Below are 20,937 nucleotides of genomic sequence, written 5' to 3'. Positions count from 1 at the left end.
ATGAATAGGCACACAAGGTGTTCTGGGTCAGCAGATTCCTTAATAACTACCTTATAATGCATAAGAAGTTCTGCTCTTTGCTCCCCCCCCCCCCCCCAGCCGCAATGGCAATGAGAGCCCATGGAAACTTTTCCCTAGGAGCAGTCCCACAAGCCACGGGCAAGGGACTGAAGACAATGGGCTTTCTCTATTTATACACAGAAGAGGGATGCCTCCTTCCCCTCGCAAAAAATGAGGGGGAACATTTTTTAAGCAAAGGATTTTTGCTCTCTTATTATTTTTATTGTTGTTATGGTTGTTCTTTTTAATTATACTGATCTTTAGTTCTGTCCATAATAGAGTCAAAGGCCCCTACTATTAAACAAATATTTTTTAAGTTCAGATTTCTTAATAGCCAAATCTTTTGTGAATGTTAGTGCCTACTGGGTTTGTTTGTTTTTTTCCAGTTTTATTGAGATATAATTGATATACAACATTGTATGCATTTAGAAATAAAACACTATGATTTGATACATGTATAACAGCAAAATGACCATAAGATTAACACATCCATTGTCTCACAGCTACTTTGTGTGTGTGCCCACGTGTGTGTGTGTGCCCACGTGTGTGGGGGGTTAGAATATTTAGGATCTACTCTGCAACTTCAAAGTACACAATTACAATATTGTTGACTATGGTCAGCACACTGTATATTAAGCCCCCAGAACTATTCATCTTATCACAGGAAGTTTGTACCCTTTGATCAACATTTTCCCATTTCTTTTCCCCCAGTCCCTGGCAACCATTAATCGACTCTCTGTTTCTAGGAGTTAGACTTTCTTGGGTTCCACATATAAGTGAGATCATATAGTAAAAGTTTGCTCTTTAGGCAGGATGGAAAGAATCTTGGGTTCTCATACTAACCTTCTGGAATGTTGATGCTTTTCTAGATACCAGATGAACCCTGGAGGTTGCTGGCATTTACAATCCACAAGTGTATCCAGGGTCTGGGCTTTTTATCTTTTGTAATGTAAATGCCTAGGGACCTAGATAGAGGTCCAGACTTGCAGGCACTTTGGTATTTAAACTAGAGACTAGTCCACTTGTAAATATAAAATTTATCAAGGTATTAGTGCCTGTAAGTAATAGTTCTCATAACTATAAATTAAAAACAGCAAAATATCCCTCCAATAAATATTCTAGTTTATTGTAAAAATACTTTAATTTTATGTGGGATTCTTGCATTCATAAACACTCTATTTGTTTTGCAAGGAACCTAGGAATTTACTAAATCTATGTTTTACTGAACTAGGTATTTAACAAGACCTAGGTGAAAAATACAATAGTAAAAAGAAAACAAGAAATGAAGAAGGGAACTAAATAAAGAAGGTAACCTTTAAAAGCCCAAGTAAAAATATTTTATTAAAATTAAACTAGAAAGGTATATTTTTAAATATTCATTCTGATAACAAATGGGCACCCAAAATAGTAATCAATACTATAGTACACCATCAAAGTTAGTTAAACTTTCTTCAACTTAAAGTAACAAGTATAATCCAAACTACAAATAAAAACTTTAATTCATATAACTTATGCCCAATAAATTTAGTTAAAACATAAATATAAAATAAATGACTTACAAAAAAAATAGCGCTGGTAACTTCTCCATTTTCCTTAGCTTTTCAACAAGAAGTGGAAACATTTTTATCATGTTTTCTGAACTAGAAACTGGAGTAGATCTAAGATTCCTCAGGACCATTTTGGCCTGCAGCAATAAATAAATAAATAAAGTTCTGCATAATAAAGAAATTATTACTTTTGACAAAATATTTTCATTTTTGTCTAGTCTACGTTGCTATGATTATTTAAAATAATATATGATAACCTGGCCAGTATGGCTCAGTGTTTGAGCATTGACCCATGCACTGAGAGGTCACCAGTTTGATTCCCAATCAGGACACATCCCCAGTGGCCAAATCCCCAGTGTGGGGCATGCAGGAGGCAGCCAATCAATCTTCTCGCTCATCAATGTTTCTCTCTCTCCCTCCCTTTCCCTTCCTCTCTGTCTAAAGTCAATATAAAAAAAGAAAAAAAATTTTAATAATATATGATAAAAATAATAATGATTAATTATAAATCCTTGCAAATAACCCTCAATGAAATATACAAATCAATACACTAGGAAACAAAAAGATAGACAGTAATATATACGTACATAGACATATTTGCAATATAACATGCATTTTTTTAAGGCAACACAATTAGTCAGTTTAGTAAATGATGCTGGTTTCACTATGGCAGGAGATGGGGTGAACCTGTTTCTCTCCACGTTATGTAGAAAAATCATTTCCAAATAATTTTAAAGGTTTTTAATGACAAAATAAGCAGAAGAAAATGTAAGTAAATTAGCCCTGGCCAGGTGGCTCAGTTGGTTGGAGCATCACCCTCTACACAAAGCTGCCGTTGAATTCCTAGACAGGGCACACACCTAGGTTGCAGGTTCGATCCCTAGTCGTGGTGCATATGGGAGGTGACCAATCAATGTTGCTCTCACATCAATCTTTCTCTCTCTCTTTGTTCCTTCCTCTCTATCTAAAATCAATTGTTTGAAAAAAAAAAAAAAACATATTCTCGGGTAAAGATTAAAAAATAAAAAGTAAGTTATATTATGTTTCTGAATGGGGGAGATAATCTAAGTTAAAATTTAATAGAAAAATATCACATGAGAAAAGTCTAATACATGTCACTCCCCCAAAAATCAGAAACTTCAATATGTGGCAATAAAGCAAACTTCAAAATATAAAGACCAGAGACTTACTTAAGACAAATATGCTTAACGTATGTGACCCCAGGTGAAGGTTTTAATATACAAATTAAAATAAAAATCATTAAAAATATCAAAGGGGGGAGCAAGTAAAATATTCTTCTCAGCTACTGCTAAGTGTGATCCCAGTATCTACATTGCCACAGCGCCAAGAACTGATTCTGTGGATTGTGACACCTCTGTTCTTATAACATCCATCAGGAACTAGTAGCTTTGGGCACCTATTTTAGGAGGCACAAAGAATGAGACAAAGACCAATTTCTTTTCTCTTTTTATTCTATCTCAGAATCACTAGATTTCATGTTCAGCTTAAAAATCCTAAAATGAAAATTAAAGATTAAAAAAAAAATAGTCATGACTAAATAATGCAACTCAAGAAAACAGCGTGTTTCACCAAAAATATGCATTTAAACTACCTCCTCTACGTTGCCATTTTTAATCCAGTTTGTTAGTTCAGTCTTTAAGCTCTCTTCATATTTTCTAGCATCCATCTTCTTAATGACTATTTTATTCTTAAAATGAATGAAGTTCTCTGGACACAACTCCTTGAAAAGAAATTCCACAAAATCAAATCAAATCATGCAAGAAAATCCAAAGATGTTCTTCAACTATGCATTTTGTTAACAGAATTACAAGCTTCTTGAAAGTACAGACTGGTGACCTTCTTTTTCCCCCAGAGTTTCCAGTACACAAATCTAATAAAATAAAAGAACTCTTCAAAGGGAAGAATGCAGAGCAAAGCCAAACAGATGAAAACAGGCAGCAATGAGGGCATAGCGGGAAGGGGAATACAATGAAAGAAAATGGAGGTCTATAAATCTAAGATGTTAGAGGAGACTGAAGTATCTCAGAAACTGAAACAACAAATATTTTCAGGAATTCGGGGACATTCCATCCTACTGAAGTAAACCATATAATGTTAGAAAAGAAGACTGTCTGAGAAGGGGCAATTATATTTTAGGAAGAGTTCATTAATAATTTTAAAATGTTAGAGGCAAGTGATTCAAAAGGTAAGAATTTGTTTTTCTGAACAGCAATGTTACCATCCACTATAATAGAATTCAAATTAATTGCACTGTTATGATTTACCTGGGCTCTGGGCCAACCTTCCCAGAATTCGAACATGGTGTCATAAAGCTGGATAGTTTCTCGGGGTGAGAGGACAAGATCACAAGGGAAGCCATACCTTTCAATCTACAATTAAAATAAAATTGAAATTTTTAATATTCCCTTTATCTTATGTTCAAACCTTTGCCTCACTGTCACTATTATGGACCCAATGATACTGAAAACAGCAGTTAACTAAAATGTTCAAACGCTGATGAGTGCTAAGTGCAATCACGCTACTAACCAAGACTGTCCCTGATTTACTGAAGTAGGGAAAAGAGGTATCAAAAACTTTTTTGTATTATTTTCTAAGACTTTTGAATTCAAATCAGAGTGTTGGGAAGCTAAAATATTTGTGGACTCAGTTTGCATTAAAAAAAAAAAAGACCTCTACCCAGCATCTGAAACCAAAATTGGTTTAGTTATGAACATGATTATTTGCTTTGAGAACCAAGCCAGGCTAAAAGTGGCCAATTTTATTGGCTTATGTTCTAAAATCAGAGCTGGGTCAATTTTAAATCTTAGCCTATCAGAGCCCAGATATAAACCCATGCCTACATAGTCAATTAATATTTAACAAAGGAGGCAAAAACATACAATGGGCTAAAGATAGTCTATTCAATAAATGGTGTTCAAAATATTGGACAGATACATGCAAAAAAGTAAAACTAGCCCACCTTCTTAGGCCATACACAAGAATAAACTAAAAATGGATTAAAGACTTAGTGTTAGACTAAAAACCATAAAAAAATTCTAGAAGAAAACATAGACAATAAAATCTCAGACATTTCTCATAGCAATATTTTTTCTGATATCTCCTCGGGCAAGGGAAACAAAAGAAAAATTACACAAATGGAACTACATCAAACTAGAGTTTTTGCACAGCAAAGAGAACCATCAACAAATGAGAAGATAACCCACTGAATGGGAGAATATATTCACCAACGATATATCTGATAAGGGCTTAATATCCAAATTTTATAAAGAATTTACACAACTCAACACCCAAAAAACAATCCAATTAAAAAATGAGCAAAGGGTTTGAAGATACACTTCTCCAAAAAGGACATATGAAAAGATGCTCAATGTCACTAATCATCAGAGAAATGCAAATTAAACCACAATGAGATATCATCTCACACCTGTAAGGATGGCTATCACCAATAAATCAACAAACTACAAGTGCTGGCAAGGATGTGGAAAAAAGGGAACCCTCACACACTGTTGGTGGGAATGCAGATCGGTGCAGCCACTGTAGAAAGCAGTATGGAGTTCCCTCAAAAAATTAAAAATGGACGTGCCTTATGACCCAGTGACTCTACTTCTGGGTATTTATACAAAGAAACCTGAAACAGTAATTCAAAAGAATATATGCTCCCCTATGTTCACTGCAGCATTATTTACAATAGCCAAGATTTGGAAGTGGCCCAAGTGCCCATCAGTAGATGAGTAGACAAGAAAGCTGTGGTACATTTACACAATGGAATGCTGCTCGGGCATAAAAAAAAAAAGAAATCTTACCCTTTGTGACAGTATGGATGGTCCTGGAGACCATCATGCTAAGTGAAATAAGCCAGTTAGAGAAAGTGCCATATGATTTCATGCATATGTGGAAACTAATGAACAAAATGACCTAACAAGCAAAATAGGGACAGACTCATAGAGAGAGAACAGGCTGGCGGCTGGCAGCTGTCAGGGTGGGGGCGGGGGGTTGGAGGGATGGAGCAAAAAAGAAAACCTCATGGACATGGACAACAATGTGGTGATTAACAAGAGAAAAGGGAGGAGGGGGAGGTGAAGGAAAGTATAGGGGGGATAAATGGCGATGAATAGAGACTTGACTTGGGCTGAACACACAATACAGTGTACAGATGATGTGTTGTAGAATTGTGTACCAGAGACTTATATAATTTTGTTAAACACTGTCATCCCAATAAATACAAAAATAGAAATAAGGATATCAGATCACTTTTAAGACACTCAAAGACACTTGTCCTCAGGTCACTGACTTGGTTCCACTTTAAGTCTTCTAGATACTCATGTCATTAATTTTTCCACAAATATTTTTAAAGTACAAATGAAAAAACTCCTGCTCTCCAAAAGTTAACATTGTAGTATTTTTTACTGGTTCCAACCACTACTGCTACAAATCAATTGCCTGTGAGGCTTGATCCCTGAGATGTTAATAGGGATTCTTCAAAAGAAAGGGGGGGGGGGGGACATCAGTAATAGTGTCAGCAGTAAAAATTAAGTTAAAAAAAATAAAACTATAAGCCACTGCCCCCACAAAAAAAGAAAAGGAGGGGATGTTTTTTACAGGTGTCTTATTAAATAGACTTCTCCAAAATTTCTCAGTGGAAAAGTTAGATCTCAAAGAAGGGACTGTAGGATGCAGATTTCTCCAAAATTATTTGAAATTGGATACTTGTTTTAGTAAATGTGTGAAGTTATGAAACTCAGGTTTGGAAATTCTGGGCTAAAAAATAGCCATTCCAAATATACATTTGAAAAAAAAATTGTTTGATACAATGGAAAGTCAGCAGATTTTGAATCAGAAGATCTAGTTCTAATTCTACCGATAAATTCTATTTTCTCATCCATACATAAGAATTAAAATATTTGTATGCCCACTTTACAGACTCTGGTAAAATCAGACAGGATAAATATATCAAGACATGTTTTTTAAACTTTTAAATCTAGTAAATAAACAAGTCCTGAAGGTCAAATGTGTACTATAGTGATATAGACAACAATACTGTATTACATAAACATCAAACATGCTAAGAGATAATATTTAATTATTACCATCACAAAAAGAAATGGTAATTATGTGACTTGATTGAGGTTTTAGCTAAGGCTACAGAGACAATCATATTGCTATATATAAGTGAATCAAATCAACATGTACACCTAAAACGTACACAATTTTATGTGTCAAATATATTTCAATTAAAAATCAATTAGGCTTGCCCTGGCAGGTTTGGCTCAGCATTAGAGTGTTGGTCCACAACCAAATGATCACGGGTTCAATTCCCAGCCCTGGTAGGGGTCGTACAAGAGGCAACCTATTGATGTGTCTCTCTCCCATCGATGTTTCTCTCTCCCTTCCTCCCTCCTTCTCTTTCACTCTATCTAAAACAATCGATGGAAAATCCTTGGGTGAAGATTAACCAAAAAAAAAAAAAAAAATCCATTAGGATTGTAAAAACTATAGGATGCAAATAATTGCATGCAATCATCATTTAGCATGTCTCAGTTTGAGCACAGAAAGCTAGCTTTATAGTAACGATCCCATTAGGCCGAAATATGAAATTAATATATTATTCTGGAAGGTTAGCATTTTCTTCTCTTATTATTACTACCTGAAAGTGGTAACGTATTTTACCTAAATAAAAACATAAAATAAATCCAAGAATGATGATAATTTTCAAGATTTAAATATTTTATTGTGGTCACTGGAGTACTTACGATTTCTTACGTCTCTTAGCCTTGCATGAAAGTCTGAGATTCCTCATTTCTAAACCAGCGCATAATTCTGCCTATGGCATAGATTTGTTGTAGTAATTAAGTTAGATAATATATATAATAGGCCTAGTAAAACACCTGGTGCATAGTTGATGCCTCAACTGTCAATGCAATCAATCAGCTTAGAGTTCTTAACCTTAGAAATCATTTTAACAATTCAATGGCCAAAAGCTGGGAATTAAATTTGGTTGTTCTCCACCATAAAATAACTAATAAACTGGCAAAACTGAGCCAGTCTAGGTAGAAAAGGAAGAGAAATCAAAGGTCACAGTGTATTATAGAATTGTACACTTGTAAATTATATAGTGTGATGTACCAATGTCACTCTATAAATTTAATTTTTTTAAAGTCATAGAGTTGTATCATTCCTAACTTATAAACACACAGTATTATACCATGATGTTATTTTGCAAATCACATTATCTCAAACTCTGTAGGTGATGGGCAGCATTGATCCATGCAGTACAGAGATAGGCGATGGTTCTTTCAAGGACTTCCTGAGGCCGAGAGCTCTCCAGGAGCCAGCACTGCTCCTACGTGGCTTAATTGGTGGCAAAGGCCAAACTCTGCTCTTTGCCAGAAGCAAGCCTTATATGGATGGAAGGCAGTCCCTCCCCTCAGTTGGATTAAGGTCAGCTCACTCATTCTGAGCCACCCCTTCCTTTCTGAAACCATTTCTATGATTGAGCTTTAGAGGAGACAACCAGGTGGATGCTTCTCTTTATGTTGCCACAGTTTACTATGCTTTCTCTTGCCACGCACATTCTTTCATGTTAATCTGAAGTATAGCACACGAGGATTGGCTCACTTGGAAAAGTCTACTTGCTTTTTATCACTGCTACTTTAGGAAGCATCCTAGATAACACAAGCTACACACACAGCTGTCACAACATATGTAGTAATATCTGAACCTCCGTGGTCATCCTGTATTCCTGTTGCAAACGTCTGGAAGTCTTAAGAGGATTCATTCAGCAGCATGACCTTTGCAGAAGTCATGTGGGGTCAGAGCACACTAGCAGTTCCACTGCTCTCCAGTTATTCCATTAATAGCTACTGAAAATAGAGGAAAGGCACTTGGACCAAAATGCCAATCTTGTCAAGTACTCCAAACCACTGGACTCGTTCCTACTCAACGATAACCTGCCTTGAACCATGCTACCCAAAATAAACAATTTTTAAAAATACTATGCTGTTTTTTAAATGCCAGGTAATGACGGGGGGTGGGGGGAGAACAGAGAAAGAAGTATTTTATTATTTATGTGTGGCTTGTCATCTATATTCTAGCTTTGGGGTTTGAGTGAGGTTACTGGAATTTTGTCCATATTTATCTTTTTCAACGCAGAAGAGAAACATCCATAATAAAATTCTATTAGGAAATCACCATGATTAGAATTCATTCAGTTGCTTTTAGAAGTTATTGCATCATATCCCAAATGCTACAAGATGACTGTCATTCATTCCCTCATTCAGGTATTTGTTCAACAGGCCATTCAGAATACTAAGCTAACCAGAGCTTGAATGGCCATTCCTGGGAATAGGATGAGAGAAGGTTTTGAATTCCATCTGAAGTTGCATCTCAGCCCCACCACTTACTTAGTGCCACAGTGAGTTATCTAGTTAAATTCTCTATGCTTCGCCTTCTTCATTTGTAAAATGGGAATATTAATGTGAAATTCATGCTAAAATTGTTGTGATTGTTAAAAGAGATAAAATATGCAAAATTCTTAGAACACCAAGTTAAGTGCTTGATTTAGACTGGCTATCTCTATTTAACATAAATTTATTAAACACTTTTATATACATAGCAGTTTGTTAGGAACTATAAGGACACAAAATTTGTCTTCAAGGGGTTATTTCTGTAAGGTAAAGAAGACAAGCATGTAAACAACTTCAGCCTCAAGCTTGCCATCGTTATCTATTGTCATATAAGAAATACAGAAAGGATGCTATGGAGAGAAGATTATACCCAGGTAAGAAAGTCACAGAAGGATTCTAAGGATTCACATTAGAAGAGTTATAAAAGATAAGCAGGTTCTAGACACCTGGCACTTGGTATCTGGGGTGAAATATTCCAGGAACAATATAAACCATGAGGGCATCTAGATAAGACACATCAAGTGAATGAGTAGAAAGGACTTTGGAGCCATGTCATAGAAGACTTTGGAAGCCAAGCTAGGAGCTGGGCATTTAGCCGTTTCCAAAAGAAAGCCACTAAGACTCGGCAAAATCAGGATTATCTTCATTCCTTATTTATCACAATTAGCTTCGTGGATCCAGAAATACCATTTAGGCAGAACATGGAACTAATTCCTGTGACATTTAAAGTTTCATGAGCCTTAAAAATGGTCCTATTAGAAGGCTTAATATGACAACAGAATTTAGAATATATTTAATTTGCCAGATCTTGGAAGAAAGACAAACTATTATTCACTGTGAGAAGCAACCAAAGTTTGAATGAGCCATTCCAGGGAATAGGATGAGAAAGGAAGAAAAATATGCAAGAAAAATTAAGAAATCTTCCCCCACTCAAACCCCAGTGCCCCAAACAAAGTCCTCTTAAAATCTCCATTTTATTGCTTCACTACCAAAAAACAATGTTGTGATTATTAAGCTAGTGAAGTCTCTTTTCCTTGTTTAACCTAATTCATGGTGCTCAGATTCTCACACGTGCTAGATATTGTTCACAGGTATTTGTATATTTGTAACCACACCAAGAGAAGAATTCGTTTCAGAGAAGTGGACAGATGGGTGCTAGAAGACAGAAAGTGGGCAAAGATAATTGCCAAGAATAAATAAAATTAACCAAAAATTTTCAGGTTAAAAGTTCCCGTCATTTTAAGTTTTGTGGATGCAGACACGACTGAGGAACCAATGAAAAACTATAGTTATTCTTGTTACTTTTAAAACTATGGTTAGATATCTGTTATACTGTATCCATACCTCAATTCTGATAAGTATCAACTAGGTATCTTACACTGTGATACATAATTTGTCTGACTCAAACAAATACGGCCAAAATATTACTTACATGATCTGTCGTTAGTGCGGCACACGGGTGAAAATGATCAAAATAAATGTCATCGTGTTTTACTGAACATATATGCTTTTCTAAATCATTGTATCTCTCTCCATAGAGCACTAAAAATGAAGAGCGAGAATTTCCCGATGAATGAACACACAATGACTGAAATAATTTTAAAGTGAAGAATAAAACGTCCATGAATATATCAAACATACCAAGTCTAACTTTATATGATTGCTTCATTTGAAAGTAGTCTTTGTGAAAATTGGCACGATTGCCAACATTTCTTTTAGAAGCAATATTTTCTTCTATTATACTGTCTGCGTGTTTCCAGTACCATTTTACGGATTGTAGCCACCTTAAAAACAAATTCACATATTATTTAGGCAGAACACGAAACTAGTTTCTGTGATCTAAAATATTTTAAATAAAGACAATGTCATGTGCTTTAAAAATTGTACTGAAACCTGACAAAGTGAGATTGAATTCCAACCTCCTTATTAGTGGCTATGACTCTTGTTATATCACTTAATCTCTCTGTGCCTCATTTTCTACATTTTAAAATGGAAATAATAATAGCAGTGCTGGGAATTTCATTTAACAGTAGTAATGGAAGTAGTAAATCATAAGGATTGTTGGTATTTAAAATAAATTGATACATGCAAAGCACTTAGAACGGTACCTAGTACATGGGAGTCTTTGCTCTAATTATTATTATTGGTGGGCAAAAATATAGCCCAATGACAAAATGACAGGGGGCTTTCAACTAATAAGTCTTTGCTATCTTTCTTTATTATTATTATTTTTTAATCCTCACCCAAAGATACTTTTCCGTTTATCTTCAGATAGAGTAAGAGGGAGAGAAAGAGAGAAATGTTGATGTGAGAGAGACACACCAATTGGCTGCCTCCCACACGACCCCTACCACGGCCAGGGACTATACTGCAACCGAGGTACGGGCCCTTGACCAGAATCAAACCCGAGGCTCCTTCATCCATGGGTCAACGCTCCAACTGCTGAGCTAAACCAGCCAGGGGGACTTTGCTATCTTTCTAAGCATCTACAAAGTGGGACAATATAAGAAATCTCAAAGTCCGCCCAGCCCATGTGACTCAGTGGATTGAGCATTTTCCCATGGACTGAGAGGTCCCACTTTGATTCCTGATCAGGGCACCTGCCTGGGTTGCTGGCTCATCCCTAGCAGGGGGCGTGCAGGAGGCAGCCGATCAATGTTTGTCTCTCACATCAATGTTTCTATTTCTCTAAAAAATCAATTAGAAACATATTTAAAAAAAAAAAAAAAAAGAAATCTCAAGGTCCAAGAGAATGTCATTATTCCATTTTATTCTTATTTCTTGGTAAAGGACACCCCCCAAAAAAGAACATAAACCAATTACCTCTGTGGAACATTTTTGAGGCATGAGGGAAATTGCTTACTCGGTTACAAGGGACAGTCCTTGACTTTCCCTTGTTCAGCACCTGCCAGGAGGTGCTAGAGAGACTCTTTTCTTGACTATCCACATATAAGTTAACAGAGTCACCAGAAAGCTATGAAACATTTCAGAACCCACATAGAAAGTATGATATTCAAACGTTCAAAATAGATAACCATTCTATCCAAACTGGAACCTAATGCCTACTCAGTGAGATGTTCAGGGTTGCTTATTGTAGCCGAAAGAGCCAGAAAGGGACAGCGAACCATGACGAGGACATGTTCCCAAATTTCTGCTCCAATTTCGCCACCAAGACAATGGACCTATTAAGGACAAAAATTTCTCTGTTAAAAAATTAATTAAAAAATAGCACATGAAAATAAGACATGAATGGCTGAATTGTCATACTTAGTTTCCTGCTACCTTTAATCAACTGTGCCAAATTGATGTAAATATTGGCAAATTCAGACAATAGAAAATCTTGACACATACATTCCTCTTTATCTTACCTTCAAACATGTCTTTGGAATCTGTGCATTTCTCTCCACGCCTCCTGCCAGCCAAGTCCACATCCCATCCCAGCTGGACTCCTCCCTCTCCCTTCCTGCCCACTACAATATCCTCCCATCTGTCCTCCTCCCTCTCCCTTCCTGCCCACTACACGCTTCACATCACAGCCAAAATGATGTGTCTAAAAGAGATTAGTCCATGTCTCTAATTGACTTCCTTTAATATGTTCCCATTACATGGGGAACAAAATATAAACTCCTTAACCAGGTGCCCAATGTCTAGCACACTTTGGCCCCCGCTTGCCTCTCTAGCTTCATCTCAAGACATTCTTTCCCATCTTGCTCCCAACTTTGCTTCAGACATACAAGCCTTTTCTTTATTCCTTGAACAGAACTTCCCTATTCCAGAGCTTTCACATATATTGTTCCTTCTGCTTAAAGTGGTCTTACTCCCTCTATTCAACCTGAATATAGTTCAGCTTAATGTCACTCTACTGAGAGATTTTTCTGACTGCCCATTCCAGAATTGCTCTCCTACCACCTCCTTGCCATTATCACAGTTATGACAGCCCTCTCTTGTTCTTCCCAGCATGTACCAATGTGGGCTGGCATGGTCATCTGTGTGCTTCATCATTTCATTCCCTTTTGTCAATTACTCTTGAGACCTTAGACCCGGGCATCCCCAGCACCAATAGTGTCTGGCATTGTGAAAGCACTCCTTAAATATTTACTGAATAAATAAATGAATGTCTTTGATCAAATAAAACAAACTGAACTAGATTCACTAAAGATTCTCAAATGTGGTCTTCTTTAAACAGATTAAAGTGTGGTGCCTGGCAATCAACTAGAAAGGATTTACCATCAGAGCTCGATAATTTAAGTTTTTTTCCACTGCCCATTTGGCTTTTCCCTGGTGAGATAATATGCCATTCTGCTGAATATGAACTTTGTGCTTTGTACTAGACAGCACATTGCCCTGACCCTAATCCAAGAGATTAGCCTTCAAAATCTTTCAGCTTCACCCTTATATAAAAATGTCCTATCATTCCATAGTTTTGAGGTTAAAGTACAATTCAAACTTCTCAATTGCAAAGATAGAACTGTGGAATATTTTTTGAACAGGAACATTCAAGGCCCTTAAGATGCAATACATACAGATTAATAAAAAATCAGTATCAAACAAATCAAAAGCACAGCCTGCTTCGTAGCTCCAAATTTATAACAGGAAAAGTGAAGTTAAATATACATATCATCTTTTCCCCTTCTAAATGGAAATTTCCTTGGAGTCATAGAAAATATCCTTTTATAATGTTTTAAGTTTCTTTGAATAAGTTTTCTTAATAATGTTATAAAAATTTTCTAAATATCTTCCATTTGCTCCTATAAATTTCCATTTTCTACCCTGCTCTCTCTGGTGAGTAAACCATTCTGTAGAGACTATAGAGACTACTTCAAAAGGGCTCAGTGTTCTCTATTTCCATTGTATTTGGTCAATGGAGAGCCTTGACAAGTGACCAGAAGAAGGGAGGAGAATAAGAATGAGGTTTGCCCTGGCCGGTTTGGCTCAGTGGTTAGAGCGTTGGCCTGCAGGCCAGAGAGGCCAGGGTTCAGTTCCCGCTAAGGGCACGTACTTCGGTGGCAGTTTGTCCCCGACCCTGGTTGGGTCGTGCAAGAGGCAGACAGTCGTGTGTCCCTTTCATGTCGATGTCTCTCTCTCTCTCTCCCTCCCACCCTGTCTGAACCAAAAAAAAAGTAAAAATGTGCTTGGGTGAGGATTTAAAAAAGAAGAAGAAGAATGAGGTCTTTATTCTATTGGTTCCCTTCCTGAAAGGTTACCTTGAGCCTGCTAAGTCCTTCAACCAAGTTGATTGCCCCTTACAGTGTGTCCATCTCAATCAGAATCTCCTTTTGAGTCTCAGTAACTGCTTCTTTGCCTGTGTCCCTTCAAATACAGAGGTAAGCTACTAGCTCTGAATTACTGCACTAATCTTTATAGTTTCCTTCATGCACACCTTTGGAAATACTCTTTTTGAATTGTTTGTTGTATTGTTTTTTGTTTTTTGTTTTGTGGTACGTGCCCCTAGCAGGAACGAAACCCAGGATTCTCTGGTCTGCAGGCCGATGCTCAACCGCTGAGCCAAACTGGCCAGGGTCAAATTGTTTTTTTAAGTGTGCCCCTTGTTTTCAGTTGAGACCACTGCTAGAGGTCAACTTCCTTGATTTGGAGATTAAAAACTGAATGTTGACATCTCTGTCCAAGATTTTTGCCATGGTAGTTATTGATGCTCTTCTGAAATAGTAGCACCAATGACAGGTTCCTCTCGCACACAGAGCTTTGCAGCATACACTGATAACTCTACTGAGACACAAGGAAAATGAAGCCAAAAGGCTGATTACAATTCACTGGGAAAACCATTCAGAAGGAAATGCCTCCCCATCCTGAGCTCTATACAAAGAGACAAAGATCCTAAATTACCAAAGATCTTCATTATATGCTGATGTGCACTAGGAAATTAACTCAGAGACATAATCCAAACCTACCTCATCAAATATAACATATCTGATCCTTTTCACCCATTTTTGGCGATGAGGAGCTAACAGCAGAATTTCAAGGCAGGCGGGCACTGTTATAAGTACCTAAAAATAAGAACATTGTGTAAACAAACACATTGAGCATTTAATATGCACAAACATCATTATAAGAATATAAAAGATAAAGTTATAACTCTTAACTGTACCAGCTGATCAACAGAATACAGTATTGCTTCTGAGAGTGTTTCATTAAAATTGAGATGTTAGTTGGAACCTTATGTAATTGCACTTTTACAGGTCAAAATGGTAAAATATCAGAATTGACATTTAAATTCTTATTGATGAGTATTCAAAGTAATACAAATAGAAAGAGAAAAATAGAAATTGAGAAATGTTTGTGAAGAATCAATAACTGTGGACGTGGGAGGAGGTAAGACAGAGCAGAGGAAGAAGCTAAACTTCAAAACAGGTCTGATGACGTCTTGACCAACTGGCTCAGAGGTCTGGAGTGAACAATGGCTGTCAGCGCAACCCCACGTGAAGCCCAGATGGCCCAATGTTTACACCCCTGCCCAAATCAGTCACAAGATATGAACTACGAGGCAGAATGGGGTTTGCTGAGGGTTGTCTCTTGTCTTTCCCACATGCCCACATCCTGGCAGCAAGTCCTTCCTTGAACGGTGGTCTGGGTGGCACATCTCCATGTCTGCCGTGCAATGTTCTACAATCATGTTTTCACTTTTTGTTTAGTCTTAATTGTTTATCTATGTGTTCAATAAGGAGGAAAACTGGCTATGATGTACTTAACACCCAGTTTCCTATCCATAATACAATATTTTAAAAATTATAATGCATACTCAACTCAGCAGGAAGAGTAAGAGAATCCTACTTATCCAGAAAAAGTAATTCTAATTGGAAATTGGTGTATGTTAGTTTTTTTGTGTTTTTTGTTTTTTGTTTTATTGTGTGTTTTTTTATAACATTGGGTTCTTCAGATCACTTGGAATCAAGTTATAAACTAAGATGATGCAATAAACTATAATTGAAACCAAGATGTGAGTGTCCTCCTGTTACCCACTCTTTGGAATGTAACAATATTACATTTTCTCTAAGGCCATTTCATCTTTTGTAAATTAAATTATTTCCATAAGCCCTGTGAAGATGTTGAATTTCTAGTGAAAAAGACATAAGTACCATTATGTAATACGATAAGAAAAGCATTAATTGATATATCCTACCTGACAGTTTAGGGCATCACGACGATACTCCCTTGTAAAAACACCACACAGACATTCACCATTTGGCATATTTTTGGTATAACGATTCTGAACAGTTGCTGCCACTTGATTAACAAGGGCCTGATTGACAAGGAAAGAGATCCATTAATCACATAATAAAGCTCAGGTAAGATCGCAGAGAACAACAGGCACTGTATAAAAATATGCACTGCTGTGAGTGCAGAAAGCTTAATAACTGCTTCCTTACACTCATCTGCTCTAAATATACTAATGTTCTCTCTTTGAGATATTTACTAAGCATGTGAACCTCACTGATAAACCTCAACATAAAGTAAAATGGGCAAAAATGGCTTCATCGGAAGGAAAAAACAGAAAATGCTGTTCACACATCAGAAAAAAAAACAAAACAGCTGACATCTGAATGACCAGGGGTTCGCGGTAACTGCGCGTCTGCTACAGAAAAAAGGTCAAGTGAGAGATAGTGAAGGTAACTTTGTGGTTTGTACATCTGGGGACTCCCCCCAGGCATCTTAAGCTTGAATACAGACATGAATAAGTAGAACCGTGCTCTGGATCAACCATGTAGCCTGTCCGTAGCATCTGAGTGTGTGGAAACCTATGGACAGCTCTTTATTTCACATCTTTTTTTGGGGGGGGGGGGGATTATACAAAGATTAAAATGAAAATTTTAAAACATAAGCATAAAAATAATAGAAAGTAAACATATATTTTATATGTTTGAGCACATATGGAAAAGCTAAATGAAAATACTAATAGATATGATTATACAAAGATATTAGTAAAATATTATCATTAATATAACCATAATAGAATAAAATGACAAATAAATGTATTAATTAGAATTTAAAGAGACATAGTATACTAACTATAGGAAGTTCTGATAAATTAGCAAGAAGACATGGCTTTTCCCCCAAAAAAGAAAATGGGCAAATATATCCACAAGGGGTTCATGAATAAAGAAATATCAATACCCCAAAATCACACATAAAGCTGCCCAAATCACTAATGATCATAAAAATGCAAATTTAAAAATAAGATAAAAAGTTTCACCTATCAGTATGGCAAAACTCTTTAAAATGATTATAGGAACATTAGAAAAGATGAGAGAAAATACTGCCATTGGGAATAAAATAGATTTAAACTTTTAGAAGTATGATTTGGCAAAATGTATTGTGTTGACCTACCAATTCCACTTCTAGTAAGCTTAATTTTTCTTAATCTATTTTATTAATTTCCGACAATGAGCACTTATTGCTTTCATAAACATGAAAATCAAAAAAGCTACAATCAAAAAATAAAGTGCTAAACTGCAACTAATATATTGATCAATTCAGTTCTGAGGCCGACCACATGTCGTTCAACACGATACGTTTTCCTAGGAAATAAGATGGAGTCTGAATTCACATCAACCCAGAGGATTAAAGTTATCCCAACTAAATTTGCCTTTCTTGATTGTAATCACAGCAAAGTGTGGGTACTCTCTCAATTCAAGCACAATGCTGAATGACAAGGTCGCAAGACCAGACTTTTTTCTCACAGTGGTTCTAAGAAAAGCATTATTTGGCCTCTGAAACTAACAAGAGAAAATGCAGGTTAAAATAAATTAGATCATGAAAACGGAGAACAGATTCAGTTACCAGAGGCAGGGGTGGGGGTTGGTTGAAATGGGTGAAGGTGGGCAAAAGGTGCAAACTTTCAGATGAAAAATGAATAAGTTCCGGGGCTGTAATGTGCAGCATGGGGACTACAGTTAATAATACTGTGCTGTATACTTGAGAGTTGCTAAGAGAGTAGATTTTAAATGTTTCAATCGCAAGAAAAAAAATGTAACTATTTAAGATGATGGACATGAACTAAACTTATTGTGATGATCATTTCACAACAAATATATATATCAAATCAGCATGTTGTCCATCAATTATATATCAATAAAACTGGAAAATGAATAAATAAAAACAAAAACAGATTTGCCATATGACTACATACATTATCTTATTTAAAAACTTTTTTCTTTATTGATTTTAGAGAGAGAGGAAGGGAGAGGAAGAGAGAGTGAGAACATGGATTGGCCTCCTCTTGCATGCCCCCCAATGGGGATTTGACCCATAACCTAGGCATGTGTCCTGACTGGGAATCAGACCGTCAACCTCTCGGTGCATGGGTCGATGCTCAACCACTGAGCCACACCAGCCAGGCCTACATACATTATTTTAAAAGAGAAGGTTCAAAAGTGAAGGAGCAAATTAAGGTCACTGAGCACTACATTTGTTGGTGCGACATACACAACCACACCTTCATTGCTCTCCTTCAGCACTTTCTCCATGCAGTAGTAGGAAGCATAGGTTTTGCCCGAAGACGTCGGCGCAACAATCACAGCGGATTCGTTATTATCCACGACATCAAGGAGCTCTCGCTGCAGGGTTCAGAGCACCACTTTTGTCAATAATGTGAAGAGCACGTTACCAAAACCAATATATTAGTACACTTGCCATATAGTTTTCTGCACCTCAAAAGGAATGATTGGGACTTGCAAACACATGAAGAGCTGTATAGAAAAATCTGAAGAATTCGTTACATCCTCTCAGAAGAGAAAACTGTTACACTTTTGGACAACTGGAGATGTGTTTTTGTGTAAAAAATGGAGAGTGAGTCTGAATTAAATATCTTGTAATTAAGATCTTTTAAAAAATTAATAGTCACAGATTAAGGACTGAGAAGTTCAGTCCTAAGAAGTAGCCAATATGTATTTTGATGATGGTGAAAAATCAGCTGAGGAAAAAAAATCAATGATTCATTATTTTATTACCAATCTTCTCATTTCTATACAGAAGAATGCCAGGTGCCTACTTTGGGGGGCATGTGGGATCTTCATCCCTTCAGCCTATCCTTTTACTCATCAAAATGATGACTACTCAAAGAATCATAAGTCTGTATGATGGGAGCTATGTGAAAAAAATCCAGAGTCCCAATCTGCACATTCTCTTAATTTAGGTCCCCTCTGGGACATTCAGAGTGAAAAGAGCATCAGAGGAATTGCAATGTCTGTGGGATTAATGAAGACAACTTGACTGCCTGTGTCCTGCCTTAAAGTAAGCATTGGTTCTCCTGCTCCAGAAAAAGAGGCAGGAATTTTTTTGTTACCCCACCATCCTCAACATAAGAAAAATAAAATAATATCACGCGTGACCAAAAAAAGTGCTATGAAATAGATATCCATTACAAAAAGAAAAGTGAAAATTCACAGATAGAAAACATTAAACAACATGCTACTCAACAACCAATGGGTCAAAGAATAAATTTTAAAAATAATAAAAAATACTTTGAGACAAATGAAAATGGAAATATAACATCAAATTTATGGGATATAACAAAAGCAATGACTCCATCAAAAATTGCTAGAACTAATAAATAAATTAAGTTGTGCGATACAAAATCAATAAACAAAAATCTGTGGTATTTCTATATACTAACAACAAATTATCATAAAGAGAAATCAAGATAACAAGCCTGTTTACAATTGCAGCGAAAAGATCAAAATAGTAACAAATAAGGTTCAAAAGTGAAAGAGGAAATTAAGGTCACTTAATTTAACAAAGGGGGTGAAAGATATGTACACTTAAAACTACAAGACATTAATGAAAGAAATTGAACAACACACAAATAAATGTAAAAATATTTTATGCTCATAAATTAGACGAATTAATATTGTTAAATGTCCATGTTACCCAACGCAACCTACAGATTCAATGCAATCTTTGTCAAAAGTCCAGTGGCATTTTTCACGGAAATAAAATACACAATCCTAAAATTTGTGTGCAACCACAAAGGACCCTGAATAGCCAAAGCAACCTTGAGAAATAAAGCTGGAGGCACAGCCCTGGCCGGTTTGGCTCAGCGGTTAGAGTGTCAGCCTGCGGTCCTGAGAGACCCGGGTTCGGTTCCCGCTAAGGGCACGTACCTCGGCTGCAGTTTGTCCCCGGCCCTGGTTGGTTGTGCAGGTGGCAGCCACTCGATGTGTTCCTTTCACATGGATGTTTCTCTCTCTCTCTCTCTGTTCCTCTCTCTCCCTCCCACTCTACCTGAACGAAAAATGGAAAAATGTCCTCGGGTGAGGATAAAAACAAAACAAAACAAAGCTGGAGGCATCATGTGCCCTGACTTCAAACTATATTGCAAAGCCATAGAGTATGTCATTGGCAGAAAAACAGACACACAGATCAGTAGAACAAAAAGGAGAGTCCAAGAATAAACCCATGCTTATATGTGCAATTAATTTATGATAAAGGAGCTAAGAATGTATAATGGGAAAAGGACACTCTCTTAAAAAAACGGTGCAGCCACATGCAAAAAACTGAAATTAAACCACTATTTTTCGCAGTACATAAAAATTAACTCAAATGAATTAAAGATTTAACTGTAAGACCTAAAACCATAAAATTCCTTGAAGAAAACATAGGTATTAAACTCCTTGGCATAGGACTTGGCAACAATTTTCTAAATCTGACACTAAAACAAAGGCAACAGAAGCAAAAATAAGTAAGACCACATCAAACTAAAAAGCTGCAGAACATTGGAAACCATCAACAAAATGAAAGGGCAACCTACTGAATGGGAAAAAATATTTGTAAATTATATATCTAATAAAGATTTAATATCCAAAATAACAAATAACTCATATAACTTAATAGAAAAAAAGCAAACAATCCAATGGGCAGAGAATCTAAATAGACATTTTTCCAAAGAAGAC

General features: G+C 36.4%; 1 protein-coding gene across 12 annotated transcripts in view; it reads right to left on the bottom strand.

The window, feature by feature from the left end:
- LOC118643644 (probable ATP-dependent RNA helicase DDX60) overlaps nt 1–20,937 on the bottom strand; it is a 103,941-nt gene that overhangs the window by 36,611 nt on the left and 46,393 nt on the right. For 11 of the 12 annotated variants that reach the window (XR_004962020.1, XM_036281900.1, XM_036281906.1 and 8 more), the window contains exons 17-25: nt 18,454–18,603; nt 16,170–16,289; nt 14,941–15,036; nt 12,098–12,213; nt 10,673–10,815; nt 10,464–10,573; nt 3,893–3,997; nt 3,220–3,348; nt 1,620–1,744 (exon numbers count right to left, since the gene is read on the bottom strand). Coding sequence is in view for 11 of the 12 variants with exons in the window: in XM_036281900.1 (XP_036137793.1) it covers nt 1,620–1,744; nt 3,220–3,348; nt 3,893–3,997; nt 10,464–10,573; nt 10,673–10,815; nt 12,098–12,213; nt 14,941–15,036; nt 16,170–16,289; nt 18,454–18,603 (1,094 nt within the window). In the remaining variant the exon portion in view is untranslated. The remainder of the gene's footprint in view (nt 1–1,619; nt 1,745–3,219; nt 3,349–3,892; nt 3,998–10,463; nt 10,574–10,672; nt 10,816–12,097; nt 12,214–14,940; nt 15,037–16,169; nt 16,290–18,453; nt 18,604–20,937) is intronic. The other variant, XM_036281907.1, reaches the window with a different exon arrangement.

Source organism: Molossus molossus, unplaced genomic scaffold, assembly GCF_014108415.1.
Source record: "Molossus molossus isolate mMolMol1 unplaced genomic scaffold, mMolMol1.p scaffold_m16_p_4, whole genome shotgun sequence".
Classification (NCBI taxonomy): domain Eukaryota; kingdom Metazoa; phylum Chordata; class Mammalia; order Chiroptera; family Molossidae; genus Molossus; species Molossus molossus.
This window is presented reverse-complemented; position numbering and strand designations above follow the sequence as displayed.